The 15241-nt window shown below is 41.1% G+C and overlaps 1 protein-coding gene across 2 annotated transcripts in view; it reads left to right on the top strand.

Annotated features, from left to right (window-relative positions):
* igf2bp1 (insulin-like growth factor 2 mRNA binding protein 1) overlaps positions 1–15241 on the top strand; it is a 172776-nt gene extending 157535 nt beyond the window's left edge. For both annotated transcript variants that reach the window (XM_072561291.1, XM_072561292.1), the window contains 4 exons: positions 2346–2420; positions 4054–4185; positions 8150–8263; positions 9375–15241. In XM_072561291.1, coding sequence (XP_072417392.1) covers positions 2346–2420; positions 4054–4185; positions 8150–8263; positions 9375–9470 — 417 coding nt within the window. In that variant the 3' untranslated portion in view covers positions 9471–15241. The remainder of the gene's footprint in view (positions 1–2345; positions 2421–4053; positions 4186–8149; positions 8264–9374) is intronic.

Genomic DNA, 15241 nt, shown 5'->3' on the forward strand with positions numbered 1-15241 from the left:
ACATCCTTCCTAAAGCTGGGTGAACAGAATTATATACAGAACTCGAAATGTGCTCTTACCAATGTCCTGTGCACTTATACCATGACGTCCCAACTCCTGTACTCAATGGTCTGACCGATGGAGATGAGCTTGCCAAACACTTTCTTCTACCTGTGACACCACTTTCAAGGAACTCTGTTCATGAACAAGGTCTCTCTGTTCGACAACACTCTCCAGGGCCCTAACATTAACTGCATAAGTCCTGCTCTGGTTTGTGTTAACAAAATGTAACACCTCACATTCATCTGAATTAACCTCTATCTGCCAGTCCTCTGCCCACTGGCCCAATTGATCAAGATCCCATTGTACCTTTTGATAACCTTCTTCACTGTCCACAATATCACCAATTTTGGTGTCATCCACAAACTTACAAACCATGCCTCCTATAACAAATTGTTTATATAAATTTTGAACAACAGTGGCTCCAGCCCTGATCCTTTTGGTCAGAGGCCTCCAATTTGGACAACAGCTCTCTACCACCTCTGTCTCCTACTAGCAAGCCAATTTTGTATGCAGCTCCCCCTGGATTCCATGTGATCTAACCTTACTAACCAGTCGACCATGCAAAACCTTGTCAAAGGCCTTGCTGAGGTCCATGTAGACAATGTTGACAGCTCTGCCTTCATCTATCTTCTTGGTCACCTCTTAAAAAAAAACCCAAATCAAGTTTATGAGACACGGTTTCCTTGCCTTATCAGCAATGCACAGGTCGAATCACACCATCCCGTTCGCTAATGATATGACTGTAGCGGATTTCATCAGCAGGAACGACCAGAGGAGGTGCAGCGGCTAACGGACTGATGCAGAGCCAACAACCTGTCTCTGAATGTGGTCAAGACAAAAGAGATGGTCGTTGACTTCAGGAGGGTACAGAGTGACCACTCCCAGCTGGACATTGATGGCTCCCTCGTGGAGATCGTGAAGAGCACCAAGTCTCTTGGCGTACACCTGGCAGAGAATCTTACCTGGGCCCTCAACACCAGCTCCATAGCCAAGAAAGCCCAGCAGCGTCTCTACTTCCTGAGCAGGCTGAGGAAAGCCCACTTCCTAACTCCACCCCCCCCCCCCCCGCCCCATCCTCACCACATTCTACAGAGGGTTCACTGAGAGTCCCCTGAGCTGCTGCATCTCTGCCTGATTCAGGAATTGCACTGTGTTGGATTGTAAAACCTTGCAACGGATAGTGAGGATAGCTGAGAAGATCATCGGGGTCTCTCTTCATCTCCATTACAGACAATTAAACTACACACTGCATTCGAAAGGCTAAGAGCATTGTGGAAGGCCCCACACACCCCTCATTCAAACTCTTCCCCCTGCCATTTGGCAGAAGATACCAGAGAATTTGGTCTCTCACGGCCAGACCATGCAGCAGTTTCTTCCCCCAAACCAACAGGCTCCTTCCCATCTGAAATTCTTTTGTATTGCTGCTTCTGTTATTCATAATTCTTCTATTCCACTGTAATTTGCGTGTTTTGCACTTCCTATGCACTTTATGCGTGTCCGATTGTATAGTTTGTGCTGTTCATGTAGCACCCTCTGTCCTGGAGGGACGTTGTCTCGTTTTACTGTATCAGTTGTAAATGGGAGAAATGACAAGTAAAAACAACTCTACTTAATCCCATTTCATCTGTCTTGGCTTCACTTCCTTTATATGCTTTATTGGTAAATAAAAGGAACCTTGTTAGAGTTAAGTAGCTTTGCACACAGCCTCAGATTGTGAAGAGCATTATAGAGATGTTCAGAGTTACAAGGAGATTTTGTTGAGGAAATATGGAGAAATATTCCATTGGCAGAAGTGTCGGTAACCGGATGATATCATTGGCGAAAGAACTACAGTGTGATGAGAATTTAATTTTTGCAGAGCCGGTTTTAATGGTCTGGAATGCACTGCCTGAAATGACAAGTACGTGGACGTTCTCAATGACACTGGTATCCTGGGGCTCCCACATCCTGCAACTAGTTTTTAAGATTCGCACCCCTGTTTTCAAACCCATCCACGGCCTTGCCGCTCCCTAACGCTGTAAGGGAACCTCCCTGCCTCCACGTAATCTCTGGAATTTCCTGTGCAGACCTCGCTGTCAGTCTCATTTCCTTCAAGATGCTCCTTTAAAGCTCACTGTTTGGCCAAATCATTTACTACACGATTGATGCCAAATATTGGCAGTTACATTCCAATGAAACACCAAGTGCTGCCTTTATGATGTGGCAGGTGCTATGTAAAAGCAAGGTACTGCGTTGACACAGAATGGTAGTGCCCTCACTGTAACTTCATGCTTGGTGTAATTTCTTAATATCTGTCATTGCAGATCGCTCCAGCAGAAAGTCCAGACACCAAACAGCGCATGGTGATCATTACAGGACTGCCAGAGGCTCAGTTTAAGGTAAAAAAAGAGACAACTCCATTAGAAAGAGAAAAGATATTTCTTGCAGAAATGCGAGCTACCTGAAAACGGGCTAAAATTCATCTCACCATCTGAAATGGAAATTGGGTTTTCTACTTGAAACCCATCCTATCCTGACCAATTAGTTAAAGGATTGGAGATTTTTGAATATTTTTGAATAGTGGGGTGACAGGGTATTGAGTGCTGGGTCAGTAACAGTGGTGGAGGCAGAATCTCTAACCACTTTTAAAAGTAAAACCATTTCAAAGATAACATCTTTAACATCAGGCTGTGGAGAAATGACAGATGAATGGAGGGCTAAATGGGCTGAATGGGACTAAATGGAGGGCTGGTACATATCTGATGGGTTGAATGCCCCCCCCCCCTCCTGCTTTTGAAGATACAATTATTTTACAGCAAGGAGCCTGGGTGTAGGATTAATGTAAACCATCTTCAATTGTTGTTCCCAGTCTGAAATGTTTCCTTCACTTGTTTTCTCTTCTTCTATTTCTCTCCTTCTCTCTTTCCTTTCTTTCTCCCATCTTCCTCACTATCTGACCTTTTCCCTATCCCACCTACTAACATATGATTTGGGAGCAGGAAGAGGCCATTCAGCCCTTTGAGCTGAGACTGCTATTTAATAAGATTCTCAAAAATAAGATAAGGTTATGGCCTAAACTCTTCTCTAACCTCGGACTCCCTTATCAATCAGGAACCTTTCCAACCTACCATAAATATGTTCAATAACCCAGCCTTCACCACGCTCTGGGGAAGAGAATTCACAGATTAATAACCCTCTGAAAGGGAAAACAAACATCCTCCAATCTCTGCCTTAAATGGAAATCCTTTATTTTTAAATGGGATTACTATTTGTACTAGTTCACTTCCCTGTCTCCCTCTCTCTTTCACTCTTTCTTGCTTCCTCTCTGTTCTTCTCTTCTCTCATCTCCACTCCTCCCCATCTCTGTAGCTGTAAGGATTCCACATGGACTTCAGTTGCTTAAAGTGGCAAGAACCAATAAAACTGGCAAGGTCCTGTAGATTAGAGTCTTTGTACCAGTGGTTGATGAGGCATGAGATTATTACCAAGGAGTGGCACGTTGGCTCAGTGGTTAGCACTGCTGCCTCACAGCGGCAGGGACCTGGGTTCAATTCCACCCTTGGGTGATGGTCTGTGTGGAGTTTGTATGTTCTCCCCATGTCTGTGTGGGTATCCTCCCACAGCTCAAACATGTGCAGCTTAGGGTGGATTGGTCTTAATAAATTGCCCCATAGTGTCCAGGGATATGCAGGCTAGGTGGATAAGCCATGGGAATTGCAAGGTTACAGGGATAGGGTAGGGGGGTTGGATCTGGGTAGGATGCTCTTCAGAGGGTGGGAATGGACTCAAAGCGCCTGCTTGCACACTGTAGGGATTCTATGCTCTGCCTTCCATTGGTGTGAACAACAGCTGAGGACAGGATTGAAGTCCTGTACAGTCATGGTTAGGTTTCTCGTTGTTACACACAGAGAACAGTCACGTTTGAGAGTTACCAGCACATTCTACCAATGTCAGTCAGCAGCAACAGGAGAGGTAGGGCAAGGACACATAGGATCATTTGAATGACATATTTTTGTTCTCTCCTTCCCCCAGGTCCAGGGCAGGATCCACGGGAAGCTTAAAGAGGAAAATTTCTTTGGACCCAAGGAAGAAGTCAAACTTGAGACGCATATTAAAGTTGCTGCCTCAGCAGCTGGCAGAGTGATAGGAAAGGGAGGAAAAACTGTAAGGGCCAGTGATGGTTTGTTGCTTTTTGAGCTTGGTTTTGAAAAGGGGGAGAACAGAAGCTGTCTGACACGATCCTTAGAATGGGTCAGTTCACCGCCAAGTTGGAAGAGGAATGTAAGACCATATGGAAATTGCTGGAGAAACTCCGCAGCTCTGGCAGCTGAGACAAACAGAGTGCATGTTTTGAGTCCAATGTGACTGGTGTTCTGAGGACGAGTCATATTGGACTCTGTTTCTCTCTCCTCAGGTGCTACCAGAACTGCTGAGTTTCTGCAGCACTTTTTGTTATTGCTTTGGATCTCTAGCATTTGCAGTAGTTTGCTTTATTTCACTGTAAGGAGCAGAATTACAGCATTCAGCCTTCATTTCAAACCTGCTCTGCCATTTAATGAGATTGTGGCTGATCTTAAAAATCTGCTTCCTTCACCATCACCTTCATCCTTGATTCACATTGCATCTAGAAACCTATCGCCCTCTGCACCTCCCCCCCCCCCCACCCCCCCCCCCAACCGAGTGTACTTGATTGCTAAACACTCAATAACTCTCTGGGGTGGAGAATCACAAAGACCCAGAACCCACTGTGAGAGGAAATTTGTCTTCATCTCAGTTCTGACCTCTTACTCTGAGACTGCAGCTCCTTGTTCTAGATTCTCCAGCCCTGTCAGGCTTCTTAAGCATTTAATAAATTTCCGTGAGAAGAATTCAGTTCCTTCAGGAATCCAGGGAATAGAGTCCTAAATAGGAAACAGGATCAGAGGTCATTAAACTTGAAGTAGCTTTTCCAGCAGCAGTAGCTACCTGTGCTTGGAATAAAGCCTGTTGAAAATGAACCTCATTAACTGTAAAGTAACTCCATTTATTGTAATCCCCTTAACTTTTGCAAAGGACAGAGGAAAGAAAGGGTTTCTAATCTATTGCTACATAGCTCAACTATGTCCCTTCAAAACATCTAAGTGGACCCCCCACTTAATCATGGTTAAGACAGTCAAAAGACAAACAGTTTATTATGTACTATGGGTGGAAAAAGAATATAGACAATATAAACTAACTCCCAAAGATCTAAAGTTCAGACCAAAAGGTGGAAAGTTATTTTCTCACCATCCTTTTTATTTTGGTAATAATACATGTGATTTTCAGTTGTGTGATACTTTTTCCTTGATTCAGTAGTTGATCAGGTCTTTTCTTGGTTTAGAACTCTGGTTTTAAGCTCTGTTGGTTTTTCTGTCTTTTTCCCACAAGGACAGGAAGCGATGGATGGATGTTTTCTGTTTGGAGGCTTCGGTTGTTTGTTTTAATGCTTTTAAATCTCTGCCGCTTGACCAATCAGAGGGCTGGTGGCAGATACAATTTCCTGAACTCAAAAGACTCTTGGTATCCCTGGGTCTTGAAGTCTCTTCCTCACTGCTTCAGAAAACAACATTATATCAAGCAATTCAAAAATATGCAGCAGTTGATGTTTAATTTTCCACAATCTCCTGGTATTTCCCTGTATATCTGAAGACTAGTTTATAATCCTAAACAAGAAAATATATGGCCACTTGCTGTGTTCAGACCTTCAGGTCTGAGCTCTGGATTTCTCTCCCTTAACCTCTGCCATTCCACCTCTTTCCTTCTTTGAGATACTTGACGAAGCCTGTAGTTATCTGCTCTAATATCGTCTTACGTGGCTCAGTGTCAAACTTTGCTGAAGACACCTGTGCCACATGCTTTGGGATATTTTATTGCACTAATATTTGGGATATTTTATTGCAGTGGGCGGCACGGTGGCACAGTGGTTAGCACTGCTGCCTCACAGCGCCAGAGATCCGGGTTCAATTCCCGCCTCAGGCGACTCTCTGTGTGGAGTTTGCACGTTCTCCCCGTGTCTGCGTGGGTTTCCTCCGGGTGCTCCGGTTTCCTCCCACACTCCAAAGATGTGCAGGTCAGGTGAATTGGCCATGCTAAATTGCCCGTAGTGTTAGGTAAGGGGTAGATGTAGGGGTATGGGTGGGTTGCGCTTCGGCGGGTGCGGTGTGGACTTGTTGGGCCGAAGGGCCTGTTTCTACACTGTAAGTAATCTAATCTAAGTAATCTAATCTAATCTAATCTAAAGGTGCATAATAAGTACAAGCTGCTGTTTTCCAATCCTGTGCCTGACCCAGGTGTCCTTGCCATTTATTGTGTGTTGATGTCTGTGTGTTAATAATTAAAAATCACACAACACCAGGTTATAGTCCAACAGGTTTAATTGGAAGCACTAGCTTTTGGAGCGACGCACCTTCATCGGGTGATTGTGGAGGGCACAATTCTAAGTCACAGAATTTATAGCAAAAATTTACAGTGTGATGTCACTGAAATTATACATTGAAAAATCTTGATTGTCTGTTGAGTCTTTCATCTGTTTGAATCCCATGATAGTTTCACTTCTTTCATGTGTAAATCACAAAACCTTTTTTTAAAAGTTGCATTCTCGGGTTAGCTGTTAACAATGGTGATAGCTAGACAATATGTTGAAGGTGTTGGCCCCCTGTGTTCTCTGTCTTTGCCATGATGTTTAGATTGATTCTAATCTAAAAAGTGAGATAACAGAGTTTTACATGAATTCATGCAGTTTTTGAACAAAGTACAATGTAACTCTGCTAGTACAAATTCACCCCACAAAATATGTGTGCATGTGGGTCTTTGTCTGTCTGTGTGTCTGTCTGTCTGGGTTGGGGGTTGTGAGTGTGAGAGAGAGTGTATATGTGTGTGTAGTGAGTGTAGAGTGCCTTAAGTCTGTGAGGGGGTGCATGTGGGAGTGTGTGTGCATGTCTGGGGTGGGGGGGTTGTGAGTGTCTGAGAGAGTGTGTATAAGTGTGTGCATGATTGTAGAGTGGTCTAAGTCTCTGAAAGGATGCCTGTGTGAGTGTGGGAGTGTGTGTGTTTGTAAGGGTGTGTATGAGTGTCTGTGTATATGTGTGTCCGTGTTATGTGTGTGTATAGTGCAATAGTGGTCACCTGTAATGTGACATGAATCCAAGGTCCCGGCTGAGACCCTCTCTATGGGTACTGAACTTAGCTATCAGCCTCTGCTCGGCCACTTTTCACTGCTGCCTGTCCCAAAGTCCGCCTTGGAGGATGGTCACCCGAAGGCCCGAGGTCGAATGTCCTGGACCCCTGAAGTGTTCCCCAACTGGGAGGGAACCCTCCTGTCTGTTGATTGTTGTGCGGTGCCCATTCATCCGTTGTCGTAGCCTTTGCTCGGTTTCCCCAAAATACCATGCCTCAGGGCATCCTTGCCTGCAACATGTAATTTAGACAACGTTGGTCTGAGTCACATGAGTACCTGCCACATACATGGTGGGAGATGTCCCCACGTGTAATGGTGGTATCCATGTCCACACTCTGATACGTCTTGCAGCGCCTACCGTGACAGGGTTGTATGGAGTTGTCCTGAAAGCCGGGCAGCTTACTATGAACAATGATTTGTTTGAGGTTTGGCAGTTGTTTAAAGGCAAGCAGTGGAGGTGTGGGGAAGGTCTTGGCGAGGTGCTCCTCACAAAGATCTTCAACGTATTGTCTAGCTAACACCCATTGTTACAGCTAACCTGAGAATGCAACTTTTAAAAAAAGGTTTTGTGATTTACACATGAAAGAAGTGAAACTATCATGGTATTCAAACAGATGAAATACTCAACAGACAATCAAGGTATTTTTCAATGTATAATTTCAGTGACATCACACTGTAAATTTTTGCTATAAATTCTGTGCCTTAGAATTGTGTCCTCCACAATCACCTGATGAAGGAGCGTTGCTCCGAAAGCTAGTGTGCTTCCAATTAAACCTGTTGGACCATAACCTGGCGTAGTGTGATTTTTAACTTTGTACATCCCAGTCCAACAGTGGCATCTCCAAATCATGTTAATAATTAGCAAGTTGTACTGACTGTGATTGTTAAGAACTCATTCATCCTCACATTCATTCTCTGGTTCCTTTGCTGTAGGTGAATGAGCTGCAGAATCTGTCCAGTGCTGAGGTTGTAGTGCCTCGAGATCAGGTCCCAGATGAGAATGACCAAGTCGTCGTCAAGATCATTGGTCATTTTTACGCAAGTCAGGTAGGCACCCATTCACCTGCCTCCAGGGAGTTCCAGGGCTATTTGAGTTATGGAATGGTTACAGTGCAGAAGGACACCATCTGGCCCATCATATCTGAGTCAGGTCACTGGAAACACAATTCGCCAAGTCCCACTCTCCTATCTATTCCCTGTAGTTGGTGTAGAATGTAGCAGGATTAATGCTCAGGAACATAACCACAGGTTCAAATCCAAATTTCTTTAACTTTTATAATGGGAAATAGAAATAACCCCTCTATCCCTGATGTGTTGAGAAGTTTTGTATTGACTGGAAACGTGAGCATGGGGGTAAGTAAGCATTGTTTTCTTGCTCTGAAACACCCTGAAAGACTTTCCAAGTTACGTGGCCCTAGAACTTGCAGAATCTATATTATTACTTCACTGACAGAGTGTTAAAGAAAAAACACTGTCTGTAACAGGCAAGTGTCCAAACTTGATTTACTCGCTCTAAGCAATGGCTATGTTCATAAAATTAAAACTCTTATTGCAAACACTTTTAAAATAATTTGGCATACAATTGAATTAAGACTTTTCATGAGTCTAGTAGTGTTTTGCAAGATGTAATTTATTTGTCAGTTCTTCGCTGTCCTTGAATGTACTAATGACGATAACAAAATTGGTGTTTTGCACAATTGCAGCGTTGATATTTCTGCAATACCTTCACTCAGTCAAGTTTAGTTTTAGTTTGGCTTCAAAATATCTAAAGAAGTAGATATCCCTGCATTTATGTAGTGAGCAAACACTAGTTTTTGCTTGAAATAAGTTCTAAATTTAAAACTAGTAACTTTTGAAATTGTCATTAATGCAAACAAGTAATAGGACTATTTTCCCTGGTTGATATAGTGACCAGTTTGTGTTAAATGTCTCTGATTTAAATGGCCAAGACTGTATTTGTATCCAGATTTCAGCCCTTATTATGACATGAGTTGATTAATATATTAACTAGATATTAGTTATAATAATTGACAGTTAACAGGTTTGCGCTTTTCTTTAACACTCTCCCCAGTATTGAACTCCTGACAAAGATTTGTGTTTGTTAATTCCCACAACTTTTATCTGAAATACAAAACTGATCTGTCTATTTGTCCCACAGCTAGCACAAAGAAAGATCAGGGAAATATTAGCTCAAGTCAAACATCAGCAACAGCAGAAGGTACAAAGCAACCAGTCCCAGCCTCGGAGGAAGTGAAAACACCAAAATACTCCAGACACGTCCCAACAATGAAGACAGATGCCAGGCCAAAGAGTGGCTGTATTTAGATCAACGTTTTGTTCACTTTTTAAACTGTGGAAGGCTAAGTAAACATTGTGGAAAGAAATTATAATAATTTGATGTAATTTAAGACTTCTTTTTCTCTACTTGAACTATGTAAAAGAAAATTTAGACTAGCAGAGTCTCAATTCCATGTGGGGGACAGGCCAAACGTTCTCTCTGGATACAGACAATATGTCATCTGGGAGACTGGAGAAGCTGTTACTTATATAGGCCTGGAACCCATTTCCACTTAGAGCTATACTGGTCATCCTGTTACAGGTTGATTCTTACCAATTTTGGGTTTGTGACTTATTTCTGATGATAAATTGCTTGTTATTTAATAGGAGAATGACTACACTAGCAACTTCTGCTATTAAAATTTTTTTTGAGAAGGATCCTCCCAATTTGATTCCTCTACAATGAGTGGATTCTTCTCTTCTGCCCTACCTAAAACCCACCATTGTACTCTCACTCTTATTTCTGACAGTTAGTTACAGGGAGACCATGTCATGCTGGCCAGATTATTGACAAGGTGATGTGGTGAATATGGTTGGGTTTGTAGACGATGGACAATAGCAAAATTGGATTCCAACATAAAAATATTCTATTACTTGTCAATGACAAACAAAAGGCAAGACTGAATATGGGATGTGGGAAGTCAAGAGAGAAAAATATATCAAGTGAAAATTCAGTTAAGAAGGCAATCTACCTCATAGCCATAAAAGGACATGTAATGGCCATCAGATCTATCCAATTGGATATTGTTGTAGACTTCCAGCTTTATCACTGAATGCAGGTCAGTATATTTTTTTTCTTAGGTAATTGATAATTGAAGCAAATTGAAGGACATTCCAAACCTTTAAGTCATGGCCCCAAAGCATTTGATTAACTTTCGCTAATCTGAAAGGTCTGAAACACAGTGCTTGTTAATATAGCATTCATTTCTTTTAAAAAGCCACATCATTCAGTGTAGGGATAATATAAACTTGTCTGTGTCAGGTACCATTAGGTTGTGGTCAGTCGACACAACATAAGAGATGCACAAGTAAAAGCTTGTTTATGGATCTTTGAAGTAGATTAGAAATATTCTCACAATAGATGGAAAGTTTCCATTTAGGTCAAATTGTAATAGCGAGACACATAATGCGTGAGATAAGGAGCAGCAGAAAAAAAAACAAAGCTGGAATGGCTTTGCAAAGTGAAGGTGTTGTACACTGCTGAACTTTATGTGGGTTCCTAACACCTTGTTGTCCACATCAAAAAGATTCCAAGAATTGAACTTTGAATCAAAATTAAAGTCAAAATGCCAAACAGTAGACCACTAGATCTATGGAAGAGTCTGAAAGCTTGTTACCTATGCTAGTTTCAGGCCTGCTAGCTGAGTTAGGAGGTAGATGGATAGTTTGAGTGCAGTGTGTCAGCTGGTATAAACTGCTAGCAACATCCCATGAATAGAAAATTAAGGCCCTGTTGTATTTCAGTTGGAGTAGAGGTAATCTTTCATTGAGTCTAACTCTGGAATCGTGTTTTAAAAGAAAACACAATAAAGTCTTGGGAGTCTTACCCTTGCTTTACTGTCCATTGTAAATGTTTGGCATTAATGGAATCTTCTAAAAGATGTTGGAAAATTATTTAAGACACAATCTTTACAAATGCTTCCTACAGATAATTATTATTCGACAGTCTCTAAAAGGGGTTTTGGGATTAGGTGACAATGCACACAAAAGGACATTGCACTCTTTTTCCTCTACCACTTCCATCAATCTATTGATAGGATACCATGAGCCAGCTGAGCTTTGATCATTGGCTGAGTATATCTTTGTGATGGAATAAAATTGGGTCACGGAGAAAAAAAACAACCTTCATTTGAGTTAAAATGATTCTTGATTTGTCTAAGTTTATTCTTTCATACTAAGCCTTCCACAGTGTTAAAATGCTAGAAAATTGTGTATTCTTGCCAAATCTTAAATGAACTGTGATGATTGATAAGGTAATGCCAACCATGTGTGGTATTAACTTAAAATTTATTCCGCTTTCTTGAACTAAACTTAGGAAATAATTCCTTCCAAGTGGCCAAGATTTTAGTGTGGTGTTTTCCCCACAACGATCATGTCACCTTCCTGGGCCAAACAGAGTTACAATTGGAACTTTGCATGGTGGACACAAAATCTGTTTTATCTTCTCATTTTTTTTCTCCAACCCTTGATATTTGTAGTAAGGAAAGAAAGTGGAATGAAACTAAGAGTCCCACATGTGAAGAGTATGGTATTAACTGAAAGAGATTAAAAATAAGTGAATCATTGGAAGAAAGAGTGATAACAACTTTGACATCTGGTCCAGTCCCTTTTCTAGGAAAGATGTGTTTTTTTTTTAAATTAATTGAGTTGTGAAAAATAAAATTGAAAGAGAAAGAGAAAACATGACACTGCTAAGGAACACCGAAGGAAGTATATTCACCGGTGATGGCCCAGGGCATCGCTGTGTGCTTTTACTAGACTACCTCAGGCGTTTAGTACCTCAACATTTGTTCCTGTTTTGCTTGCTGGTATTTTATATACTTATAAAGCTGATAGTCTTGAATATTTTATTTTTTTAATAAAAGAAAGTAAAATTTGCTGAGTTACGTACAACAGCCGGGAAATGTGTGGAGTGGGCTGTTAGTTTTGCCCCTGCTTCTAGTCGTTGGAAGTGTTTAAATAATTTTTAAAAAAAATTGAAAATTGCAGCAATTGCCTCAGATCTGAGGTACAGAGGTGCCACATTGGGAACAATTTGCATTTTTACGTACTTAAAGGCAGTTGTGATGATGCAGCTAAATGCCACATTTTTCTATTTTTAGACATTGAAAAAGTCATTAGATGTGATTTTCAGTTAGTGATGTGTAAAAAGCTTGGATTTCCTACACTTACTCAAATTCTTTAGTTTTGTCACAATTGTTGTGTTAGCTACTTTCAGTATACATAATTAATAACCCTGTAACGTGTGAAAGATTTTATCTCTGCACACAATGCTTTCTCTGTCCATGTTTATAATGAGAGCAAGCCTTGAAAATTATGTCACTCTGAAAGTATACCTTTCTATATCTGGGAAACATGCACACATTTAAAATAGGACTGATTGACCTCTGTGAGCCCTGGATTAGTAATTCAGGGTTTAACTTCAATCTCCCTAATTCTCTCTTCATCCCTGTTCCATTATTGCTCCTGTTGTGACTTGCTATGCACACAATTAGCATCTCAACATGACAGAATATTTGAGTGGAATTCATGCAGTCTTTTGTCACTTTATGTCTATCTTCTACTTCTACTTCCTGCTCCTCACTCCACCTGCCATTATTCTTCTCGATGTATTTATTCTAAAACAAGGCTTCAAAGCTGGAAACTTTCAGAGCTTCACTATTTGAAGGTCTATACTTTGAGCTTCTGGTTAAGAGGTTAATCTTAAAAACAAAAATACTTAGTACTTCCTGAAAATTAACTCTTACTTTCTAATCTTCCGACAGTCGGTTTTCCACAACTGTGAAAATGCAAAAGAAATAATTTGTCTGAAAGCTGCCAAGCGGTGAAACTTTCCTCTAAACACCTCCCAATAACTGAGATGGATGATTCCAAAACAACTGGGAAAAGGGCAATGTAGGCTAGTAGGTGTTCATGGCCTTATTACAGGAAAGAGTAACAGTTTGGAGCACTCGATCTTCTGCCTCAATATTGCCATTTTCATGTTCACAGGAATATCACGTCAAGAAGAACAGTTTGCATGACTATAAAATCTCGGTTGCAGCTTCTGGTGAGGGTGAAGTGTTGAAACAGTGAGATAAGCTTCACTTCAGGGTAAGTGGGAATGGACAATAAATTCTGGCCTTGGCAGTAATATCTCCATCTCATAAACAAAAATAAGCAGCTGGGCCACACGCAGAAAATAAGTCTAATTCTTATGCCTTCTTTATAAGCATGGACTGTCTCCCCTACCCCATCCTGGTTGCAAATCCTTAAGTCTCCCCTGATGTCCACAACCCAGGTCCCTACACAAAATGACCTCTACATAGACACACAGAGCTGTGCTTGTACATGCATCCAGTCTCTTTAAAACAAAAGTGCTTTCAGTTTTATTTCTTTGTATAACAATCTGGGAAAAATCCAAGTTTTTTGCACATGCCACCTGCTTTTGTTAAATACTTCATGTGGGAGCAAAAGACTAGATTCTGAAAGTGGCTACATTTGTGCAACGCCCATTCAACCATTGCTGTATTTTGTTTTCAGGTTAAGGCATTGTCCTCTATACAACTTTTCCTTTTATTTGCTTAAATTGTGAAACAGCCTATTCAGACTTCGGCCTATATATATTTTTTGACCCTACAGCAAGCATCATCTCACCGACACGTGTTTGAGCCTTTTTATATCTTGAAGCTACAGTGCTGGCAATCGACACTTGCAGTGGTAGATTGCTTATTGCTATTGACAGTCCTGCCATAGACACTGTCTGCCTGGATACTGCGGTTTGATTGTCTCCTCCCGCAGAGCTGCATGTTAACTGAAACAAGAACAGAAATTGTTGGAGAAACTATGAGTTAGAAAGCTTCTCTTTTGGAATATACATGTTTGAAGAACCATAATATTAGGGAGTTTAATGAAGTTTAGGGAATTAATGAATTTAAAGGTCAGCAAAGTGCCAGTTAGAAACATTACTTTAGGGGCAAGTGCACATGACAAAGCTCCAATGCACAAATACAGACAGAAAATTCAAGATATACAAGGCAGAATGTCAGCAGCCAACTAGAAAACTGTGCAGTTGAATGTTGTGCATATTGAAGTACACCAGGGAAGTAGAGTAGATTTCTATAATGACAAGGGTTTGTGTCTTGGGGACCGTGTCCATTTTTCATTCCCAATTTTGATGAAGGATTTTTATTCAGTTATTGGCTTCCAGAAACATGGAGAATTTGCCCTGGGTTTCCACTTTGAATTTCCAATTTGTAGCCTTTGTAATCTTTCCCATTGTGCTTTGATCGTCTGTAACAAACACTAGGAAAGGAAGAGGGAACTAGATTAACCATTATGTCGTAGAGTGGAATTGCGTTGAAATTAGTGGTCTGTGGTAAAATTTAATGCCAAAAGTTTAGCTCCACATGTTGATTAGAGTTTAGAGTTTATATGAGATTGGCTAATGAATTGGTGTTTGTACACATCAAAGTGCATGTCAATTCCCACTGGAGAGCCTTAGATTCCAAACAGTGCTTTGATTTTCCATTACAGATTTCATGTGAACAATTACAGGTCTAAGCTGGAATGATTGAGTCTGCAAAGCAGGCGAAACCTGCTGTAGAACTCTACAGTGTGAAATGGAACCATTCAGATACCTAAACTAGCTCTGACATGCTTAGCTTAAATCCTGCCCATTGCCCTCAGCCTAAGATTGCATGTTGTCCAGTCTGAAGGCCATAACTTTGTTGGCTATGAGGCTCTGATTTTGTCTATGTAGGCAATGAATGGCTTGTGTTCAATGAACTGCTCCATTCATGAATATTTTTATAGCACAACCACCTCTTTCAAAATCTTTAAAACCACTAAATGGACAGCCTCATGAAGGCCAAGTTTGCTCACTTCCATTTAGACCCAAAACAACCAGTGGTGAGTTTATGGTTTCGTTAATGGTGACGGTGAGTAGCGCAGAGAGTGAGAAATTAAATTAGGGTTATTAAATAAAGT

This window comes from Chiloscyllium punctatum, chromosome 42 (assembly GCF_047496795.1).
Source record: "Chiloscyllium punctatum isolate Juve2018m chromosome 42, sChiPun1.3, whole genome shotgun sequence".
NCBI classification, from domain to species: Eukaryota; Metazoa; Chordata; class Chondrichthyes; order Orectolobiformes; family Hemiscylliidae; genus Chiloscyllium; species Chiloscyllium punctatum.